This window comes from Sciurus carolinensis, chromosome 3 (genome assembly GCF_902686445.1).
Source record: "Sciurus carolinensis chromosome 3, mSciCar1.2, whole genome shotgun sequence".
Taxonomy (NCBI): Eukaryota; Metazoa; Chordata; class Mammalia; order Rodentia; family Sciuridae; genus Sciurus; species Sciurus carolinensis.
Genome location: NC_062215.1, coordinates 25,302,802 through 25,325,237, shown reverse-complemented (window position 1 = coordinate 25,325,237; position 22,436 = coordinate 25,302,802). Strand labels below are relative to the sequence as shown.

At 45.2% G+C, this 22,436-nt stretch overlaps 1 protein-coding gene across 1 annotated transcript; it reads left to right on the top strand.

The window, feature by feature from the left end:
* The first annotated feature begins 7,907 nt into the window (after positions 1–7,907).
* On the top strand, positions 7,908–18,400 carry Phb1 (prohibitin 1). Its single transcript, XM_047542646.1, has 7 exons — positions 7,908–7,952; positions 9,119–9,233; positions 10,754–10,915; positions 13,067–13,209; positions 13,367–13,483; positions 15,674–15,769; positions 17,245–18,400. The coding sequence occupies exons 2-7, from the start codon at positions 9,146–9,148 to the stop codon at positions 17,455–17,457; spliced, it is 819 nt and encodes a 272-aa protein (XP_047398602.1). The 5' UTR covers positions 7,908–7,952; positions 9,119–9,145; the 3' UTR covers positions 17,458–18,400.
* Positions 18,401–22,436: the final 4,036 nt, after the last annotated feature.

Genomic DNA, 22,436 nt, shown 5'->3' with positions numbered 1-22,436 from the left:
CATGACTATGAAAACATTACCCACAGCTAAGTCATGTAGTATACTATGATACTATTTACTATTTCCTTTTTTTTTTTTTTTTTTTTTTTGGTACTGGGAAGTGAACCCAGGAGCTCTTAACCACTGAGCCACATCCCCAGTCCTTTTAATATTTTATTTAGAGACAGGGTCTTGCTGAATTGTTTAGGGCCTTGCTAAGTTGCTGAGGCTGACTTTGAACTTGAGATCCTCCTGCCTCTGCCTCCCAATCTTCTGGGATTACAGGTGTGTGCCACAGTACCTGGCCTATTTCCTATTCTGAAAAACTCCTATCCCTAGAATTAAGCTCGTCTCTTTTTAAAAAATGGTGCCTAGTTCTCTATGTACCTCTTGCTAATGAATCCCCACACACTCTGACAGAAGTTAGAATCTTCTCTCAACATGTCAAATCAATTCTTTTCCCTTCATGACGTCCTTCCTAGAGCCCTTCCTCCTTCCGCTCCCATCTGCTCTGGGTGCTTTCTGGGCTCCCTTTGCCACCATCCAGGCAATGCTGTTTGCCTCTCTCTGGGTTGGGTGTTCTATTTTCTGAATTCTGTCTCATCTTTTTTAGCTTTTCTCTCCTTTTTTGCTGTAATTCATCCTTAAGTAGTTTCCTCAGAAAGACATGAGAGAGAAAATTTTCAAGACCTTTTTTATTCTGAACAGTTGAGATTCAGGCTTGTCACTGGATCACCTAGCTGGGTATAAAAGACTAAGTAGCAGATCCGTTTCCCTTAGAATTACCACCGCCATCACCCTTTCACCCCTACTCCCACCCTGCTGCTGGGGTGAAACCCAGGACCTGGCGCTTGCTAGGCAAATACTCTATCACTGAGCTTCCTTTCCCTAGCACCTCCCTTAGACTTTGAAAGCATTGTTCCTTTGTGCTGGCTGGGTCCTCCAGGACAAGGGTGAAGGAAAACAATGTGAGTGGGAAACTGCCTTGTTCTTCATTTTCTGGAGAAAACTTTCCATCTTTCATCTCTTCCTCTTTTTCTTGGTAGCTTCTTGCTCTAATTTTGTGAATACAAGTCCTTTTCTCCTTATCTGAAAATATCAGTTATTGGGTTTGCTTGATTAGATTTTTTTATGCTCCTTGCCTTGTCTCTGATTCTGCCAAGTTTTTTATCTGTGTTGTTTTATTTGCCTCATTTATTTTGTTTTGTTTTTATTCCATCTTATGACTGTTTGAAAATGGAATTGTGTCACTTGTCTGATTGTACATAAAATGAGGCACTGCAACCTGGTTGTGTGCGGTGGTGCACACCTGTAATCCCAGTGGCTCAGGAGGTGGAGGCAGGAGGATCATGAGTTCAAAGCCAGACTCAGCAATTTAGCAAGGCCCTAAGTAACTCAGTGAGGCCCTATCTTTAAATAAAATACAAAAATGGGCTGACAATGTGGCTCAGTGGTAAAGTGCCCCTGGGTTCAATCCCTGGTACCAGGGGGGAAAAAAAGGCACTACAGTTGAGTAGTTGGTCCCCATATCCTTTCTTCCTGCACATTTGACTGTTCAGCTAGAGAATAATACACTTCCAATCTTGCTTTATGACTTTCTGAGGTCATATAACCAAGTTTTCACCAATAGAGTGGAGCAGAAAATATATATGCTGCTTCCGTCTCATTTGCCTCAAACAAAATTGCTGCTCTCAATTTCCTCTTCCTGCAAGCCAGAACATAGATGTCCCACGAATAGATGCAGGTCATCGCTTAGGGGATGGTGAACCAGAGAGATAAAAGGAAACTTGAGTCTGCGAAAGACCTGGGAAGCAAAAAGCAATTAACTTCTATCTTCTTTAGTCCACTGTGTTTTAGGGTCTCCTTGATAGAACAACTTTTACTTTAATGTCCCAACTGATACAAGCACTGAAAAACTGATTTTCTCAAAGTCTTCATGCATGAGTGACAGGTTTCACTGTAAGGGAGCAGATCTCCAGGTGTGCTCCAGGCAGCTCTGGAGGTCCTTGAGACACTTGCAGGGAGCACTTAAAGTCATTTTCATGAAAATACAAAGTTGTTATTGACCTTTTTCATTCTCACTCTCTCCTGAGATTCTAGCACAGTTTTCCAGAAGCCACACGACTTATGAAAACCCAACAGATTAAATGAAGCATCCAAGATTTATAAAAACAAAATGATGTCATTATTTTCACCAAATAGTTTATCTAGGGGGTCTATAGTTATTTTCCATAAAAATATGTTAACATGTAATGAGTTTCTTATTGTTATTTTTAATTTCTTTTAGTTGTAGATGAACACAATACCTTTATTTTATTTATTTATTTTTATGTGGTGCTGAGGATTGAACCCAGTACTTCACACGTGCAAGGCGAGCACTCTACCACTGAGCCACAATCCCAGCCCCTTATTGCTATTTTTAAAAAAAATTTTTTCAGTTGTTGATGGGCCTTTATTTTATTTATTTATTTATTTAGATGCGGTGCTGAGAATCGAACCCATTGCCTCACACATGCCAGGCAAGTGCTCTACCACTGAGCCACAACCCTGGCCCTTCTTACTGTTATTTTAAAGGGATAAATAAATATTTTTAAATTGCTCATTTTAATTTTGCATGTATATCACCCATATTTTAAAAGGCCCTCTTAATAACTTTTAAGAATACATTCCACTGTCTTGTATAGGAACAAATAAAAAAGAAAATAATAACAACTTTTAAGAATATAAAGCTGTACTAAACCAGGTGCAGTGGCGCATACCTGTAATCCCAGTGACATGGGAGGCTGAGGCAGGAGGATCACGTGTTCCAGGCCAGCCTGGGTAAATTAGAGAGACACTGTCTCAAAAAAAAAAAAAAAAAAATGTAGCTCAGTGGTAGAGCGTTGGACTGCTGAGGTTTAATCCTCGGTCATACTTTAAAGATGTCCTGAAAGGAAAATTCAAGAACCATCGTCAGCATCTATAGATTATTTTTTTCCTTTAAGGTAGTGGGGATTTGAACCCAGGGCCTTATGCTTGCAAGGCAAGCACTCAACCAGCTGAGCTATGCCCTGAGCCCTATAGATTCTTCTTTTGAGTTGGCTATTTCCACCTGACAGAATTCTCTATTCTCCTGCTTTAAAACTCTCAGGGACTTCTCACTTCTATTAAAATCAAAGTCTTTTTCAGTGAAACTCACGACATCCGCCAAGGCTTGCTTATCTACCACTGGGCTCTTCCCTTTGCTCCTTATGCTTTGGCCACGTTTGTCTCATCCAATTCCTGCCGTGGACCAAGCTCTTGTAACAGTGTCCGCTTTATGCTTTGGTGTGAGTGTAGCCCTTGCTGCTCTGCCACGGCAACTTATTTTTTAAATGGAGATGTTTCTTTCCCTTCCTCTCTCCCTCTTCCTCCCTAATCTCTCCCCTTCCCTAATCTCAGGGGAAACAGGATTACCATTTTTCCCCATCCTAGGCAGATTTATCTGCCCCTGAGCACACACTCACCATAGGAACCAAGTAATCCAGACTTTGGGGATGGCACCAGAAGATCTCAGAAATGACTATCTCCTAAATTAACAGGTGAATTACAACGCCCACAGACAGCACACGAAATGCAGTCTTTGAATTATGCCTTTAAAAGCCTCTTGCTCCCCGCTTGATGGGCAGAATCACAGCCTCTAGGACAGGAGTTCCCCGTGTTTCTCCTTTGCTAGCAAAGTGATAAAACTTCTTTTTCCTTCTTCTCAAAACCATGTCCTCATTACTGGATTGGCACTGGGGACAAGGACCAAACTTTTGGCGACACTCTGACCTGCCTCAGGTTCCCTGCAGAGTAGAGAAATGGCACCTGGCAACCTCACACTCCCCACACAGCCCACCTAAGCAAACCTGGAAGGAACCTCAGTTGAATCTAAATGGTGAGGCTCCTGAGAAGTTGCTCCAGGCCATGTCTCACTCATTTGCTAACTACCAGGAAAATTGCCATGAGATGACTTCTCACAGTGCCCGGATCTCCTGAGGTGAGGTTCTCGTCTCACCTCCCCTGAGGACAGGTGCATCCTGGCATTGGCTCCTCAGAAGCAGGGTCACTTGTTGTCTGTGTTGCAGTCCTATGGTTCCTTTGGTTTTGGTGTCACGCTGCACAAGGGCCACTAGGAGCTGGTATCTTTGGCTACTCTCCTTTCAGTGAAGTAACAAACTGAATCCAGGAAGGGCTCATTGACTCTTTATAGCCAAACCTACCAGTCCTGCTTTGCCTTGTGCTTGACGAGCACGTGCCCTTCCCTCTGCCCGCGTGCTCTAATCTCATCCTGCCCACCCTTTTCTAAGTGTTACCTCTTTAGATCTTACCTTCAATGTCATCTCCTCATGGAGGCTTCTTAGGCCAGTTTGAACAAAGTAGACACTTATGGCAGACACCGCTGATTGCAGTTCCAACATCCCTTCTCCTGTCCATCCTTCTTCCTTTTTCTTTTCCCTCCCCAGGTCAAACCCAGAGTCTCATGCATGCTAGGTAAGCACTCTACCATTGAGCTATGCCCCCGGCCCTCCCTCCTTCTTTGCTAACAGGAACCTCCATTTGGATTTGTTAGGGTATTAGGAGATGAGTTAGATTTACGAGAGGTCGGGCCAGTCCCAGAGCTTGCCTCTTGGTACATGGAGCTGCAACACAGTGATTCCATTCCTTTGCCACTGACTGGCACAAAATGGACAAGGTGGTAATGGTTCTGCCAGGTAACACCTGAGGGATGTCTGGTGGAAATTCAACTTCATTTTTATGCCTTTTCTTACCTTTGGTTACAGTATGAGAACATTAACTTGGAACTTCTGTAGCCATCTTGAGACCTTGAGCAGACAAGCATGAGGACAAAAGTTAACACCTGAAGATGTCAGGGCTGAAAGAAGAAAGACCTGTATCACTGAGGTTGGTGAGACACCGAATTAACCCACCCAGGAGCACCTACCTTGGGACTTGTTATCTCCCATAACAGAGGTTTCTCCTTATTGTTTAAGCCAGTGGAATCCATCTTTCTTCCTTCCTTTCTTCCTTTCTTTGGGATTGAACCCAGGAGCACTCTATCACTGAGCTATATCCCCAACCCTATTTTATTCATGTACGTATGTATGTATTCATTCATCATTCATTCATTTGAGACAGGGTCTTGCAAGTTGCTTAGGGCCTTGCTAAGTTGCTGAGGCTGGCCTCAAGCTTGCGATCTTCTTGCCTTACTGGGATTACAGGCTTGCCCCACTGTGTCCAATTTTGTTATTTGCAACCAAAATCTTTCATGCAAATTCACAATCCTCCTATTGTTTGCTTATTTTCTTCACGAAACATGTCAAAATTTCATATAGTTCATTTATTTGTTTCCTTGGTCTTTTTCTGCACACAACCCACATCAGAATGTAAATCCCATGGAGGACAAGATCCTCCTCTGTCTTCATCACCATCTCCCCAAAGTCTAGCATCTCTGGGGCATGTAGGCCTCTTAAATATATGTGTTAAGTGAATGAAGAAAAAGAGACATTCTTCTATAATTTCTACTTTAATTATGACCCTTTCCTTGTTGGTTTGAGCTAGAGGATGGAATCAAACTGTGTTAAGGTTCTACTTACAGACCACCCCTTTTCATAGCTTGGAAAATCACAGGCTGTGGGCTCAGACATATCTGCCAGATATCAGCTGCGTGACTATAAATAAGACACTTGACTTCTCTGAATCTCCATTTCATCATTTCCAAAATGGAGATATGAACACAGGGCTAAGTGAGATTACCTATTGATAAAGCAACAAGTTCATGGTAGGTATTCAAGATGTATTTGTTCTTATCTCTGACCCACACACCTTCTCCCCTGGCTGGGGAGAGGGACTGAAGGTGAGCATGCTTTATGTAGTAATGGACTGGCACCACTCCTAAAGCCCACGCACCAGTGCTGTTCTGTTCCTAATCTTTGCCTCATCACAGTTACATTATTCTCAAACACCGTCCTCAGTTTGCTTATCCTCATCCTCCCCATCTCTCCACCTACAACTACGCCAAGTCCGTGTGAAGTCCTCACATCATCTGGGTTTTCCTGTTGCCTTTGTTTCCCAGGACACAATATGGGGAAGTAGAAAGAATGCAGGACTTGGACCTAGAAGGCCTGTTCTTCTAGTCTAGCACTGACTGGGTGAGTGGCCATGAGCCCGCCATTTAACTTCTGACTCTCCTTTTTCTTATCTGTAAAATAGATTTTAATAATGGATTTTAATGAGGCTCAGTTGGGAAGCTGTAGATATACAGACTTGGAAATTATAAAACATTGAACAAATAAATACTGATTATACTAATATTTTCAGCATTCTTGACACAGATTATTGGACTAGAGGCAAACAACACTAAGGCTATTCTCGCAGGATGCTAGGGCACCCTGTCTTGTTATCTGACCACAGCCTGTTCAGTCACTTCAATGTCCTTCATCACTGATTCATTCAACAAAAACTGAGCTCCTACTATGCACCAAGTTTGTTCTTTATGCTGAAAACAGAATAATGAAGAGAGTGGATTAAACTTCCAGCTCTCTTGACTCTAAAGATTTGAGGAAAAAGTTATGGTTGGTTTGGGCAAATCCATACCACCTGAAGACTACTACCATAGGTATTTTTGGCCATTGGTTATGACAAGCAGAGACGAGAAGGAATCATCAAGGAGAGAAATGTAGGGAAAGAAGGAACAAATCCAATCCTGACAGAATCCATAAATGGGCCTAATTTTGTTACAATTATGTGTCCGTACATCATTTATGTAGTATCCTAGCTAAGAACACAAAATCTGAATCTAATCATGAGGAAACATCAGACAAGTCTAAAATGAGAAACATCATTTTTTTTTCTTTGCTTGTTTGTGTTTTTCACTTAATAAAAGAAAAAGAAAGGCTGAGAATAACTTTCAGATGAAAGAGGATTAAAGATATGAGAAATAAATACAGATGGTATCCTATACTGGAGGGGAGTGCTATAAAGTTTATTATTGGAAAAATCGACAAAATTAGGATGTAGAGGGTTAATTACATTTACTCAAGTAAGAGGATGTCCTTATTCTTTGAAAATACACGATCCTTTCCAGAGAGGGAGAGGGCGGAGAGGAGGAGGGCCGGGGAAAGAAAAGGGAGGGGAGGGAAAAAGGGAGAGAGAAGAGGGAACAAAAAATAAAGCCAATGTACTGAGTGAACTGTTAACAATAGGTGAATCTGACAAAAGATACACGTGTTTCTTTGTACTATTCTTGAATCTTTTCCAAATACAACGTTTTTAAAAAAATTATGTTCAGGAGATCTGCATTGTAAGCTCACTTAGTGCGCGGCCCTGCATGAATACTTCCTCTCTTGGCCTGTTTTCTCGTCCAGATGGTTTCTAAGATTTTCTCTGGCTCTGGCTCTGGCAATCAAAGCCTCACGACTTTGAGGACCTTTCCAGACAAGGCTTTGGAAAAAAGACGGCTCTTAGTATCTCTTAAGGTTCACCACTTAGTATCTCTCTGTTCACCAGTTATTTCACAACTTTCTTCAAAGATTCCAACCGTCCTCTTTCAACAGCCATAAATTTGCCCCTGCCATGTTTGCCACAGGAGGTCCAGACCCGCCTTCTCAAGTTCCTGGGGCTCAACTTAGGGCAGTCCCTAGCGACTATACAGGATAGGCACGTGCATTTATCCCCAGGGAACTACAGTCCCCAAAAGGCTTTGTGGCAACATCCCACAGTTTATCACCAAAGAAAAAAGACTTTCTTACGCGGGTCGGTCGCCGCATGGCTTTTTGGGAATTGTAGTCCATCTACCAGGAGTCGCAAAAAGCAGAACAGACTGCAAAACACGCTTCCCAGAATTCACTGCGCTCCTCAGCACCAATCAGAGGTGCCGATCTTGGAGAGAGGGCGGGAAAGAGGAGCAGCTGTCCCGCGCACGCGCAGTATTTGTGGTTGAGGAATTCATGTGGAGGTCAGAGTGTAAGCAGGTGAGAATGGCGAGGGGTGCCCCAGGCTTGTGTCTGATTGTATGTGCTACCTTCCTCTGCCCTCCTATTTGCATTTTGGGCGAGTAGGGGTGCATGTGTGTGTCCGTTCTGTGGGCAAGGGGAAAGGGCTGAACCCAGGACAGGCCAGGGGTTGCGCAGGGTAAGGGAGGTGTGTATGGGGGCAGGGTGTGGAAAAATCCAGAAACCACTGGAAAGAAAAAGGATTGAGTGTCTTGGTGTCAGGGAAGGAAGATAACGCGCGGGGAGAGATCCGGGTGGTTCCGAAATTGAGGTCTGGGAGGCAGGAGGGGGGTTTTGACAACTTTGGGGCGGGTGATGAAAAAGTTAAAGGCTGGAGTGGTTTTTAGTTAGGTCACCTGTGCGCCCACCCACCGCGTCTCCGCCCCTTCTCCCGGTTCTGAGCTCTTCCTCATAGTGCAGCAGCAGCTTAGAGACATTCCTCAGTTGGTTCTTGTGTTATTTCGAGCCCAGAATATCATCCAGCTGGTACTAATCGGTTTTTCTCACTCCAGGATGTTGAGAAGTGGCATGGTGAGGAGTTAAGCCGTACCTCCTAGAATTAGACCTCTGCGTTTTAATCCTGGTTCTGCCATTTAGTAGTTGGGTGATCTTGGGCGTCTCAAGTCACCTTTATGTGTTCCTCTGTTTCCTGATCTGTAATAATTAACTTCATAGTGTAGTTGTGAGAGTTACATAAACTGTCCAATATAAATGATGGCAGTTTACTGTTATTTATTTTTGTTGTTGGTATCACCATTTAGCGTGTTCTTTCAGTTATTTTTCCAAACCAGAATTGCATAGAACCAACCACTCAGTGTCTCTTGGGATCTTTTTGTCCAGGAAATGGGAGTGTGGTTTAGTGTGGTGCAAGTTCCCCATGTCTTGTTCCCATTATTGAACCAAATGTCCCAGATTCCTTTTCTTTTTTTGGTTGAAAAAAGAAACTGCAAAAGAAAAAGGTCGTGAGGAATTGATGGCTGCACTTTGCCAAATGTGGTGTTATTTATTAGGTGTCCCTCAGTTGGTGATTTAGAGCTCTCAGGAATGGGAAAATAAATAACAAGCTTGAGAAGTGAATGTTGTGCCTCAGACCTTTCTCTGAGGGTTTGGGCTCAAGTCGTTTTATTTTGTTTTTACCCTCTTAGGTGTGAGTGGGTCCAGCAGAAGGAAACATGGCTGCCAAAGTGTTTGAATCCATTGGCAAGTTTGGCCTGGCCTTAGCTGTTGCAGGAGGCGTGGTGAACTCTGCCTTATATAATGGTGAGGCTCTGAGGTGAGGGGTGGTGGGTCACTGCCCTTTACCGGAGAATTTCTGTTGGACTACATAGCCCGTGACACTCTTGATGGTAGCTACTGTCTGAATGTTTGTGAAGCGATCTCACCTACTGCCTTCCCCCATCATATGCTTGTATTATTAGAGCCTGTTCAAAAAGAGCTTCCCAGTCATTGCTGGTTGGATGTTTCCAGCTGTTCTTATCCATTCAAAGTGATGCTACATCACCCGGTACTGTGGCAGCGTATTGGGATTTGCACTGGCTACCTGAAGTGGAGATCTTATCTGTTCTCTTCTGCCTGTGCGTGGAACAACTCAGCAAAGACTTTAGTTAGTTCAGTTTGGATGATCTTGTCCTGAGCATCAGCTTTTACTTTGCTAGTTTCAAAAAAACTGTCTTTACAACGTATTGCCTACCTTTTAACAAGGTTTAAGGGTTTAAGCTAGCCTGTCTTCAACTTTACCATGTGACCTTAGGCAAGTTGCTTTTATCTCTGTAGGCCTCAGCTTCCTCATTGGTCAAGCAATGAGTTTGAACTAGTTTAATCTTTAAGATCCCCTTTAACTCTGACATTCTATTACTTTCATGCCCAAAACAATTGTAGATTGACACACACCTGGCTGTCAGACAAAAGGATTGTTTTCAGAGTGAAGGTATTTGGATCAACTCTAAAGTCTATAGAGTTCATAGTTGATTGGAAAAGCCTACTTGGGCTAGGCACAGCAGGGCACACCTGTAATCCTAGCAACTCCAGAGGCCGAGGCATGAAGATGGCAAATTTTAGGCCAGTCTTGGAACTTGGCAAGGTCCTGTCTCAAAACAAAAAATTTAAAAAGGGGTGGGGATATCACTAGTGGTAGAGCACCCCTGGATTCAATTTCCTATAAAAAAGAAATGAGAAAAGCCTGTTTGGCTTATATGGCAGCTCTTGATACTGCGATTGTTTTGGTCTCAATCTGTACAACTAAACAGTGGTCTCCATCACCGAATTTCTCTCTGAATCAACAAGATAGCTCTCTATCCCCCTCCCACCCCCGCCAGTGTAGAAAAACTGAACTCTTAGAAATTCTGAGTGGGACCTTCTGAATTTCAGGATGCTCCTAGTGAGGATGCTGCTGTACTGGGCTATGTTGGAACCAGGATGAACATATTGTAATAGTGAAAATCTCTGTGAGTTGTAGAAGTTTGGGGAGATGATTCCTAGGAATGTGTGGTTGGGAGTGTGGGGATGGGATGATTAATCAGAAAATCAACAACCAGTTTTCTAAAGGAGAAAGGGTTCCAAGGTCTTATAAACAAAGACCTTGGGGAGGCATGTGAGACAGGAAGTGATTGCTTAGTTATGCAGCTATTTAGAAACCTCTGGAGACCATAAATTTGGGAAGACAGAGTGAGAAGCAATACTCAGTAAATAAACAGAAAGCAACAGGGATCTTTGAAAGACATGACCCTTGTGGTTTAAAAGGCAAAGGACCTTTCTGACATGTCACTATCCTTCCTTCCTAGTGGATGCTGGGCACAGAGCTGTCATCTTTGACCGATTCCGAGGCGTACAGGACATTGTGGTAGGGGAAGGAACTCACTTTCTCATTCCTTGGGTTCAGAAACCAATTATCTTTGATTGTCGCTCTCGACCACGTAATGTGCCAGTCATCACTGGTAGCAAAGGTGAGTAGTGACACCTGTGTTTTGGTAAAGCAGAGAGAGTTTGGGTTGCTGTCCTCATCTCTCAGCTCCAGAAGCCTGAGTGGGATACCAGGATCCAAAGAGGTTGGACTTAGGGTGGGATGGGGGCTTAGTGGTTGTGTGCTTGTCTAGCATGTGCATGGCCCTGGGTTCAAACCCCAACTCTGCCCCCCAGAAAGAAAAGAAAAACAAAAGAGATTGGATTTGTTGTCATAATTCTCAGCATATTTGCCCTGGAGAGCTTTATATGGATTCATAGACAGAAATGTATTCATAAAGTATATACACAGACAGCAGTACAGATTTAGAGATATATATAAGGTTTATCTTAAGAGTTACATGGTGATCTAATTTTAAATCTAAGTGTGCCTTTTACTCCCTCTGTTGATCCTTCCCATCAGCTCTTGTTCCCCAGAATGACTATCTAAACCTGTCTGTGGCCATCTGTTTGCCTTTGTAACTGACTTACCCTTTGTCTTACTTTGTGTGGCCTCCGCTCCTACAGTGTGGACCTCACGTTGCTGTCTCCTAGGCTGAAGTCCTGGTGTCTGAAACATTCCACTGGGTTTCCAGTCAGATCCTGACATGAACTGCCATCACCAGTTTTCCCCTCCCTACCCTTAGAGGTATACAGACAGCAAATAAAGTTGCACATGCAGTTCAACTGTGACATTTCTACACATAAAGAGGAGAGGGTACAGTAGTGTTGGCCATATAGTGGTGAGCACAGCAGCCTTCCAAAGAAGGGAAGGTCTTGGGGAAGTTAGTTTTTATTATCGTGATAAATTTTGGTGTCCTCCCTGCTGTTCTTCAGCAGATGTTTGCTTACTGTGGTTGTGCCAGGCGTGATACTGTTTTGGAGAGTGGAATAGTTCAAAGAGGACGTGAAGGAGTCCAATCTACCCAGGAAGGCAGACAAGTGAACAAGCAATTATAGTAGATTTAAATTAAAAGCCTGCTTCTAAGCCTCCCACCTCTTCAGGATTTCTTTCTGTACTGTCCTGTAGTTGTTCTGAGGATGAATTATGTATCTATTTCAAAAACTATTGAAGGGTACCTCCTGAGATCAGGGGCTTGTATATGTTGATAAGTTTCCCACCTCTCTTGGCCAGGTCAGGATTCCTTTCCTGGGCACTTGGTCCATATTGTTGATGACTACAGATAAACTGTGTCAGTGTATAGCTTCACGCAGGCCTGCTTTGTCTAAGGGAAGGGCTAATTTCCCCCTGAATCCTGGTAAGATCTGTGACTAATCAGGCTTTTAAAACCTCACCCTGCCAGTGACTTACCTGCCTTCTCTTAAATGCTTTACCAGATCTACTCACAACCCTTGTGTCTATTGCACATTTGACAGAGTGCTTTTATATCTGTTTTCTCCAGTTTTCCCAAACATTCCTGCATCATCACCCTTCTAAGACAAGGAAATAAGCTCAGGTTATCTAAGGCTATGAGAAGCTGCATAATTGGTAACCAACAGAGTGGGCTCAGGCCTGTGAATTGTTTGTACAGTTTCTGCCAGACCCACACCGACCTCTCAAGGTTAACTCTGACTTAGGCATGTTCACCAGACCTTGGAAAGGCCTAATTCTAGAATTCTTGGTATTGACTTGTCATTTATCTTAAAATGTTCCGTCTTCTAAACATTTCATGGCACCCATGAGACATACCATCTTAACTGCTCTTATCAGTGGTCATTAGGACATACTGAAAAGCTGGTGTCATCATTGAATCCTTTCAGACATTCCTAACTCTGCAATGCTGTATGGGTTCTCTGCCAAGGAAACTAGGCATACCTACTCCATGCCTTCTAAGGTCTTATTAAAAGCCATTTTGCTTATAAATTGTAGCAAGTTTGGGGTGGGAAAGATCATTTAAAAGGCCATTTGTTTCCCCCATGGGTTTTATTTTATTTATTTATTTATTTATTTATTTATTTTATTTATTTTTTGTTGTTGTTGAGGGACCTTTATTTTATTCATCCATTTATATGTGGTGCTAAGAATCAAACGCAATGCCTCACACATGCTAGGCAAGTGCTCTACCATTGAGCCATAACCCCAACCTGGGTTATATTTATTTTGATTCATTGTATGGGTTTTAGTTTTAACTACAGTATTTGTTCCTTACCCTAAGATTTGCAGAATGTCAACATCACACTGCGCATCCTTTTCCGACCCGTTGCTAGCCAGCTTCCTCGAATCTTCACCAGCATTGGGGAAGACTATGATGAACGTGTGCTGCCATCCATCACCACAGAGATCCTCAAGTCAGTGGTGGTGAGTGAATGGAACCTTCGCTGTGAGCCCAGAGCAATGCCCTAAAGATTGCTAAGTGACAGGAAGAACTTGACTATAGTGGGTCGGGATGTGGCCGAGATTCTTCTCTGCTTTATCATTAACCTGACCTGCTTTCATCCTGTCCTTCTGAAACCAGGCTCGCTTTGATGCTGGAGAACTGATTACCCAGAGAGAGCTGGTTTCCAGGCAGGTGAGCGATGACCTCACGGAGCGAGCAGCAACCTTTGGGCTCATCCTGGATGACGTGTCCTTGGTAAGGTCCTTGGGGAGTCTGAGTGGAAGGGTTTTGGTTCTTTGGTGACCAGCTCGTTTCTGTGTAGACATGGTTAAGTCTTGCCTTCCACTTTCCTAAATGTGAGACTTGAAAACACAGAATCTTCTTGAGGAGTGAGCAGTCTCCTTGGGTCTGTTTTCAGTTGACAGTCCTTTATCTACCCGTCACACATATTTTTCTTATAAGCTCTGGTCATCCCCAGATGGTCTCTAAATTACCAAACTATGACTATTCCCCAGAGTTCCTCAAAAAGTGATGTCTTGTTAACCCTGTTTGATACAGTAAGAAACTGCCTGGTGGAGACCAGAAAACAGCTTGGTAGTGTTTCTCCCAAGCACAGACCTCCCAGCCTGACCTGGGAATTTTCCAACACTTAGGGTTTAAATCTCTGTGAAGTAAGTTCTGGGGACCCCTACTGAAAGGCGATAGAGTGCAAATTAATGGTTTTGTTTGCCAGGGCCTGGTATGGAGGACAGGGGACATCTCTTAGGCATAAGCTAACCTCCAGAGACATTATAGTCTGTGTATTTATGTGACATTTAGTGTCATAACTCAAACAAAGCAATACAGGCAGGATAGCATTTCAGGTGGAGGAGGGTGAGGGAAAGGGGTCATGTTTCTAGATTCTCTGGGAAAAATCATTTGGAGTGATTTGTTCGGGTAGTGAGAGTGTTTCCTGTTGAGTTCTCCTGTGCATCACTAGGGAAAGGCATTGCTTCCCCTCGGCATCTGCACAGCTGTTTAAACAGTGATTCTCTAAATCGCCAACCCTCACTCTTGAGGGCCAGGACCCTGCTCCACCTTCTGTTGCTCCAAGGGGAAGAGCGTGTGGCTCCCTCTACTGGCAGTATGCCAGGCTGCAGCCTTTGGCCCCTCTGCCTCAAGCTCTTCCCATTTGCTGTTAGTTAACCTGAATACCTTGGCTGTGAAAGCTCACTATGTAAAAACCTAGGGAAAACTTGGCATTTTACTTGACTCTGACCACATACTCCATTCTGGGGAAATGTGGGCTGACCACAAGAAACCATATCTAAGAGGTGTGAGAAGAAAATTAGATTTCCTGGGGAATTTGCTGCCCTCAGCTGGCCTGTTTTGAAATTTTATTCCTTAATTATACATTTAGTTTTTCATTTCTCAGAATTGTATTTTCTTATCCAAACTTTAAGCAAGTCCAGAAATGGATCAGGCAAAGTAGAGCAGCTGCAGTGTAAGAGTTAGTAGTGTAGTGTGAGAGCTTTGGAAAACAGTGCTACCAGGATTACTTCTCAGAAGTTTAAGTCTGCTTATTTTTCAAAAAGCAGAGATTGGGAGAGTGGAGAAAAAAATGAAACAAATAGCATTTGATAGCAAAACCATTCCCTTTGTTTCTTCTTTTTCAATAAGTTGGATGAATAAGAAAATTGCTCTAGGGTAGGCATTAGGATCTCTGAGATCTGTTCCCATTATCTGCACTATCATTAGAGACAGTTGCTTCAGCCAAGTCTGTTACTCGATTAGGGGAGGTATGTGGCTAATCAGACTTAAACCCTCACCCGGACCAATGGCTTTCCCTGCCTTGCCTTTCTTTTAAACCCTTTACCAGAACCGCTCATATATTGGGAATACCATGATGTCCTCCCCATCTTGCTCTGTCGTCTTCCTGTTTAGTGGTGGGGATGCTTGCAAAAGAAGTGGACTGGTTAATCCATAAGCAGAGAGCATCAAGCTCTTGGAACCCTGGGAACTGGCTGCATCCCCTGCTCTCAGGGGCTCACTTTTCCATCTGGCCTCCCTTGGATCTTTATACAGGCATCAAAGAAGATGATGCCTTAGAAGAGCACTGGTCAGTGGTGGGGGTCCTAGAACTCACAGATCTCCTCCTCTAGGGAGGTGGTCAGTTGAGTGGACACCTTTTGTTGCCCATGGGCCCCATTAAGAGCCACAGGTGCCATTTTCTGTGAGAGCTGGTCACAATGAGCTTGACAGAAATGTGCATGATATTGTTGACAGCCAAGGATTCTGGGGTATAAACTCAGTGTGGGTGAGAATTTGGAGATGGAAGTTGTCTCCCAGTGCCTCCAGCTGCTAGAGCCATTCCTGACCTCTTCCTTCCAGCAGCCAGGGAGGCCTCCCAGCAACCCTGTCTGAGCAATTACACTGCCTCATCTTGTGCTCACTCTCTCCCCTTAGACACATCTGACCTTTGGGAAGGAGTTCACAGAAGCGGTGGAAGCCAAACAGGTGGCTCAGCAGGAAGCAGAGAGGGCCAGATTTGTGGTGGAAAAGGTGAGCATTCAACCAGATGGCAAGAGGCTCTTTCTCTTTCTCCTCTGCTCAGCTTTCCCGTTTGCTGGGTGGCCTGGAAATTCATCATCTGTCATCTCTTCTTCCGGGATAATCGGAAAGGGATTGAAGGAACTGTGCTCCTGCAGTTGGTTGCAGAGTCTTTGGGGGCTAGTCAGGGACATGTGATGTTATGTTCCTAAATCACTGAAGGGTAATTTTTTTTCCACGTGCCTGAGATCAAAAACTCTCAAACAAATAAAAATGTTACTCCTGGAATATTTTCAGCTTCACTGAGAAGTCATTTTGAAGCATGGTTACATAGTGAAAACTTGACAGTAAGAAAGATCAAACATTGCACCAGATGTGCTATCGTCACTGGATGTTTTTCCATCACTAAATCCATCCAGATGTGTCAGAGTGTGTGATGGAACACAGTATATTGGCCTAGCAGCCTGGTCTTTCTGATGTTTGTGAAGATGTATTTATTTACTGTTCCTTTTTCTAGCACTAGTGTTTCTATTCTAAGACCTTTTGGTCTTTCAAGTCAGGGAAAAGAAAGAGATTTAATTTTGGAGACTGTAAACTTCATGTGGGCAGGGACTTGCTTTGCTTTATATCCTCCATGACTCCAGAGCCTATAACAAGTCTAGTACTTTGCCTGGTGGTACTAGGTGTACAACATTTGCTGGAAAATGAACAGCCTATCAGTTTCAAAACTGTATCTTGGGCTAAGTGTGCAACTCAGTGACATAGTGCTTGTTTTAACATGTGCAAGGCCTGAGTTCAGTCCCTGCACCAAGAGAGAGAAAAAGAGTGTTGATTTCAAAGAAGCTCAGTGCTATACTCTCCTCCCACATTCTGAAGGTCATATGTCTAGACAGATGTGTTGGTGTTGGTAGGGCAAGCCAAGGAGATTGCAGGTGCCAGCTGAGCTCCCAGGCAGCTCCTAGCAATCATGGATGCATGCTGCTCCTTCTTAGCTCTATTGGTGGTGGTTCTGTTTTGTAGTGCTGGGGATTGAACCCAGGGCCTCAGGTGCTAGACCAGAACTCTACCATTGAGCTACATTCCTGGCCAACTCTAGTCTACTGGTTTTGATGGAAGTTGTTTTGACTTGGAACTGGGGAAGGATGAGCCTGGGGATTGGTTCCACCTTTCTTTTTTCCTCCATTTTTCATGGCCTTGAATCCTCCCAGCTCAGAATAGAATTGTCTGGATCGGATTGCTAGTAATGTTAATGAGAACTTTGAAATGAGTTAGCTACTTACATAGCCAACAGAAGCATAGCCCTACAATGATAAGTGGGCATTAGAGGAAAGAGGAGGTTGGGTAGACGTTGTGCTTGTTAACTCCGTTACAACGGGAAGGTAAGTTCCCCGAGTGCCTTCAGAAACCTGCACTAACCTGATCCTTGCTAGGCTCTAGTCTGACATCCAGCACCCTGAGGTTTGGTCACTCTCGTCTCCACTCTTTAGGCTGAACAGCAGAAGAAGGCAGCCATCATCTCTGCCGAGGGTGACTCCAAGGCAGCGGAGCTGATTGCCAACTCCCTGGCCACTGCAGGTGATGGCCTGATTGAGCTGCGCAAGCTGGAAGCCGCCGAGGACATTGCATACCAGCTCTCACGCTCTCGGAACATCACCTACCTGCCGGCAGGGCAGTCCGTGCTCCTCCAGCTGCCCCAGTGAGGGTTGCCCTGCCTGCACCTTCTCAGGCCACCTGGGCCATAGCCCCAATTCTGAACACCACCTTTCTTCTGCCCCCACCCCAGAAATCACTGTGAAATTTCATGATTGGCTTAAAGTGAAGGAAATAAAAGTAAAATCACTTCAGATCTCTAATTAGCAAATGAAACTCTTTCATTCTTCTCACATCCATCTACTTTTTTATCCACCTCCCTACCAAAAATTGCCAAGTGCCTACGCAGACTGGCTTTGGGTCCTGCAGGGCCTGTTGGCGCTCCAGCCTAGGCACTGGCAATTGGCAGAAGAAAAGCAGGGCAGTGTTCGTGATGGATGGGGGAGCACAGCTGGCAGCCCGCATAGACCTATAGACCGCATAGCCTCCCTCCTGTCATTTATTGAAGATTTGAGGACAATGGCACTCACAGCTGAACCAGGAAGGCAGGCCTCGATTACTTTCCAGCCTGTCCTGCACAGATGCAGCTGAAGAGGTGCTGGGGAAGGTCAGAGAGGAAGTGGTCTGTCTCTTACCATAAGGCTGATTCCCTCTAACTGCGACCAGCGGAAGCAGGTGTGTGTCAACAGGGCATGGATTGAAGAGTCTGCCCCTGTTGAGGTGGGTGGGCCTGATTTTGCTGCCCCCCAGGGTCCTAAAACTGGGATGGACTTGGATAGTGAGAGAGGAGGTCTGGACCGAGATGTAAGTCCTGTTGAAGACTTCCTCTCCACCCCCCACCTTGGTCCTTCTCAAATACCCAACGGAATTCCAACTTGAAGGATTGCATCCTGCTGGGGCTAAGCATGCCTGCCAAAGACGTGTGCATCGTGCGTTCCTGCTGCTCTGCTCAGACTGCCCTTCTCGAAGGCTGTGCGCCTGTGCATCGAAGGAAACAATCATGGGAAGAAAACAAATGTGTGTAAACTACTGTCAATAAATGACACCCAAATCTTCCAGCTGTCCTATGGGTTTGTTTTTTTGTTTGTGGGAATTGTGGGATCAGAACAGAGTGTTCCAGTAGTTTTTGCGTGTTCATATTTGTATCGCCAACTGGGACAGAATATCCAGCAAGGCAAAAAGGTGCTTGGGTTTCAGAAAGCACTTTGTTCTGTGTTCGTAATTGAGACCCATCCTGAAGGCCCATCCCATCCTCAGTGATGGTAACAGGTTTATTGTGAGGTGAGTTAACAGGAAATGAGTTAGTTAGCTTTCTTCTGTGTATTGGATGACCAGCAGGGTGGGCCTGCCCTCCGTCAGCAGCACCCTGACAGGAGGGAAGCCCTTGGCACGAAGTACACGTCAATAGTTCTCCCTGCCCTCTAGTTTGATCTCCGTACATATCAGATGGCTGGGGTGTTCTTCAGGGTACCATTCTACTTCACCATGACTGATGTGGGAAATGAAAACGCCTTAGCATTTTAAGGAGACCAAATTTTTATGTTTTGTTTGGTGGAGGAGAGCAGACCTAGGACTGAAAAATAACTGCCAGCCATCCACCTCAGGCTTTTTAGGAACAATCAGAAGCATGCAGCCAGGCACTGTTGGCATGCATCTGAAGTCTTGGGAGGCTGAGTCAGGAGAATCACAAGTTCAAGATCAGCCTCAGCATTTACACCCTAAGCAACTTAGCGAGACCTCGTCGCAAAAAATAAATAAAAGAAAAAAGGGTTGGGGATGTAGCTCAGTGGTAAAGTGCCCCTGGGTTCAATCCCCAGTCAAAAAAACAAACAAAAAAACCATGCCTTCACCTTTGCTCTGGATTCAACTCTGGGCTCACTGCCTGGCCTTAGAGACCCTTCAGAGGACTTCAGGCTGCATCCTAGCCTAGATGCTGCATTTCCTCCCCCAAAGAGCCAGGTCTAGCTAGGAGCTAAGAAAGATGCACAGATTTGGGTTAGAACTGAGGATTTAAATTTTCCCAACAGTCTTGCAGACGGTAGGCCTCTCAGCAGGATCTGGTCCCCTGAGAGCAGGCAGCAGTGTAATGGACTCCTGACCCTCTGTGAACCCCAGAGCTCCCACCAAAGCCTCCCTTCCAGCATGTCCCTGCCACCTCACCCAGCCTCCTTGTCTAGGCCTCGGGGTATCTCTTCCTGCTTGTGTGTTTTTGCTGTAAGGATGGCAAGGCCTGCGAATGATGAGGTGCCTGGACTCCAAGCACACTAAAGACTGGAGCAGAAAGAGCATAATTCCTAAATAAGTTCCAGACTGGCTTCCACTCTGCAGCCCTCCTCCTTTCCTGCTGTTTATTGCTTTGGACACCCTTTGGGGGAAGGGGCAGGAGGCTCCTCTCTCCACTGCCCCCCCTCCCTGGCCTTTTTTTAAAGAGTCCGTTGTGTTTCCTGCATTCAGTGGGGAGATTGGGTTTCATCTTCCAGGTGTCTGTGGGGGAGCCCTGAGCTGAAATGCTGCCCAGTACAGCATCTGGGTTCCTTCTGTCCCAGGTCAGCCTTTTGGGTAGCAGACAGGCCAGGTCTCCTGCTGGCTTTGCCATTAGTCTCCCTGTCATGGGTGGCAGAGGCACATCCCAGTGTCCAGCAGCCCTGGTGTCTCCTTCTGCCTTGATTTCCGCCAAGTAATTCTTTTCACAAATGTTCAAGAGCTGTTAACTGGCTTCTTAGCCCCAGAGCCCCCTGATGGCCTCTGGGTTTCTCAGAGGCTGCCACAATGGGCCTTTATCAGCTGCAATTCTCTGAGCCTTGGATCCTAAGCCATGTCCTGTCCTGGCCAGGGAAGGGAGAGAGCGGGAAGTGTCTTCCTCCCTCTCTCCTTTTGCCAGGCTGAATAGTTCCCTTGTTCAGCCTCTGGAGAGTTGCAAGCTAAGAAGGCAATGGACCCTGGACGGGAGGGGAGAGAAAAACCCTCAAGGGCTTGTCATTTTCCTCATGTCTGTGACTTCTAAGTGCACTGGTTGGGGGAGGTTGATGGCCATCCCAGGTGGGTCTATCTGAGAGCTGAATAAAGAAGATAGAACACTGGTCAAATCTGGACTTAGCTAATGCCATTCTAATAGGACTTTCCAGTAATTAGCAGAGGCCTGTGCTTAGGTCCTCCCCTTGACCATCACCAGTAATCGTGGGTGGAACATCCACCCTGGGTAAGGTTACAGGAAGATGTAAGTGATTCCACCACCACCCCTTCCTCTGTCTCCCATTTATAGCGCAAAGTGCTTCAAACTTCATTTTTCTAAAGCAGATCTCCTCCCCTTCACTGAGGAAGCTTCAGTGGGCACTGCTTACTAAGGAGAAATGTCTTGTTCCGACAACCAAGGCTCTTGCGGACTGGCTGCCCCTTTCTAGCCTTGCCGCATACACCTGCCCGGTGGTTCTCATAGGGTGGGAAACTTTGTTAGGAAGTGCCGTGGCTCCTGGCATTAAGTGGGAGAGAGAGGAGGTGGCGGGAGGCTACAAGGCCTGCTTTATCAATAGCACCCCCTCTGAAAATGTGAGTTCCTTGCCCTCCTCTGTGCCCTCTTTGCTCATTGTTGCCGCCCCGTGCCACGTAAGTTCTGTTGCCTCCCATTCTTTGAGTTCCAGCTCAAATTCCTTCTCTCCTACCTCTGCAGAGATTCCTTCTCCCCCAACCCCATTACCTCTCCCTTGCCTGAATAACTAATGTGCATTCCTATGAACATTTAGCACTCTCTTCTTTAAATTGCAGTTGTGTGTGTGTTCTCTCCTACTCTAAAATCGTAGAGGGCAGGATACCCTTCCTTTTCTTTCCCCCTGATCTTTTCCCAAGCCAAACATGCCTGGCTCTTGTGGGAATTACTGAGGTTTGTTGAATGATTGGAAGAGGGTCTGAGTTTGAAATGATGACTGGGAATCAAGGCTCCTTAGTTCACCCAGGCAAGTTACCTCGAGCTGAGACTGATTGGGGTTTCGTGGAACTGGCAGACCAACCATGCACTAATGCACTTCCACACCGATTCCTCAGAATCATCCCTGCCTCCCTTTATATGGCATCCACATGGGGACTCTCCTTTGCTGTCACCTTCCCATGGCCCACTCTTTCCTGCTTCTTCCTGGAACACTGCTCTGCTCTCTCCTCCCTCCTTCGATCCCTGTGTCTCTCCCCACCACAAGCCCAGCTTAAAATGCCCCTTGTCCAGAAATTCACCTCTGGCTGACCCCTTCCAAGCTCTGCTTGTGTATAAAGTCTCTCTTTATAAAAGAGACATCGGCTCTGGAACTCTGGCAACACTGAGATTGAGAACTGAACATAAAAGGAGCGATGAGGCCTGTCCCAGCTGGTAGGCGCTGGGTGCCTTGGCAAGGCCCAGACACATATCTGGAAGAGAGAAAGGATGGAAATGTACTGGGCCTGGGGAAACCAGTTTATAGCTGGAAGAGAAGGTTCTTGTCCACGACACTGGGTGGATGGGAGGAGGGTTTCTCTCCATCCCCCTCTAATCAAGCTACTTCTGAAGAGTAAAGTCAAAAGGGCATGGCTGCTTTTGGGGACCTAAAAGCTGTCATTATCCTTGGAGGCTAGGACAAACCACCTGGATTTGTTAGAAAAGCCATGATCAGTGAAAAAGTTGGATCATCTAAGTTTGGCTGCAAGAACTGTGGACACTTCTGGGGGTTTCCACAGTACACAAGCTGACTGTTTTTCTACAGCTAAGGATAGTTTCTATACTTTTAAATGGTTAGGGAAAAAAAATCAAAAGAATGATATTTTGTGAAATATGAAAATGATATGAAATTCCAGCTTCAGTGTCTTGTGGGACACAGCTAGCTATGCTCCCGGCCACTGCAACAGCAGCATAAGGTAGTTGTTACCGAGACTGTGTGGCCTACGAAGTCCAAAATACTATTAGAGAAAAAGCTTGCTGACCCCTGACTTAGGGGATTAGATGGTCTCACAAAGGAAGGAACCCTGGAATCCAGAAGTCTAGGGCACCAGGAGGAACTGAGGGCTTCAAGTCAGACACTAATGTAACTGTCATCAGATTCCTTGATTGTGTCCAAGGTTATGGTGACCT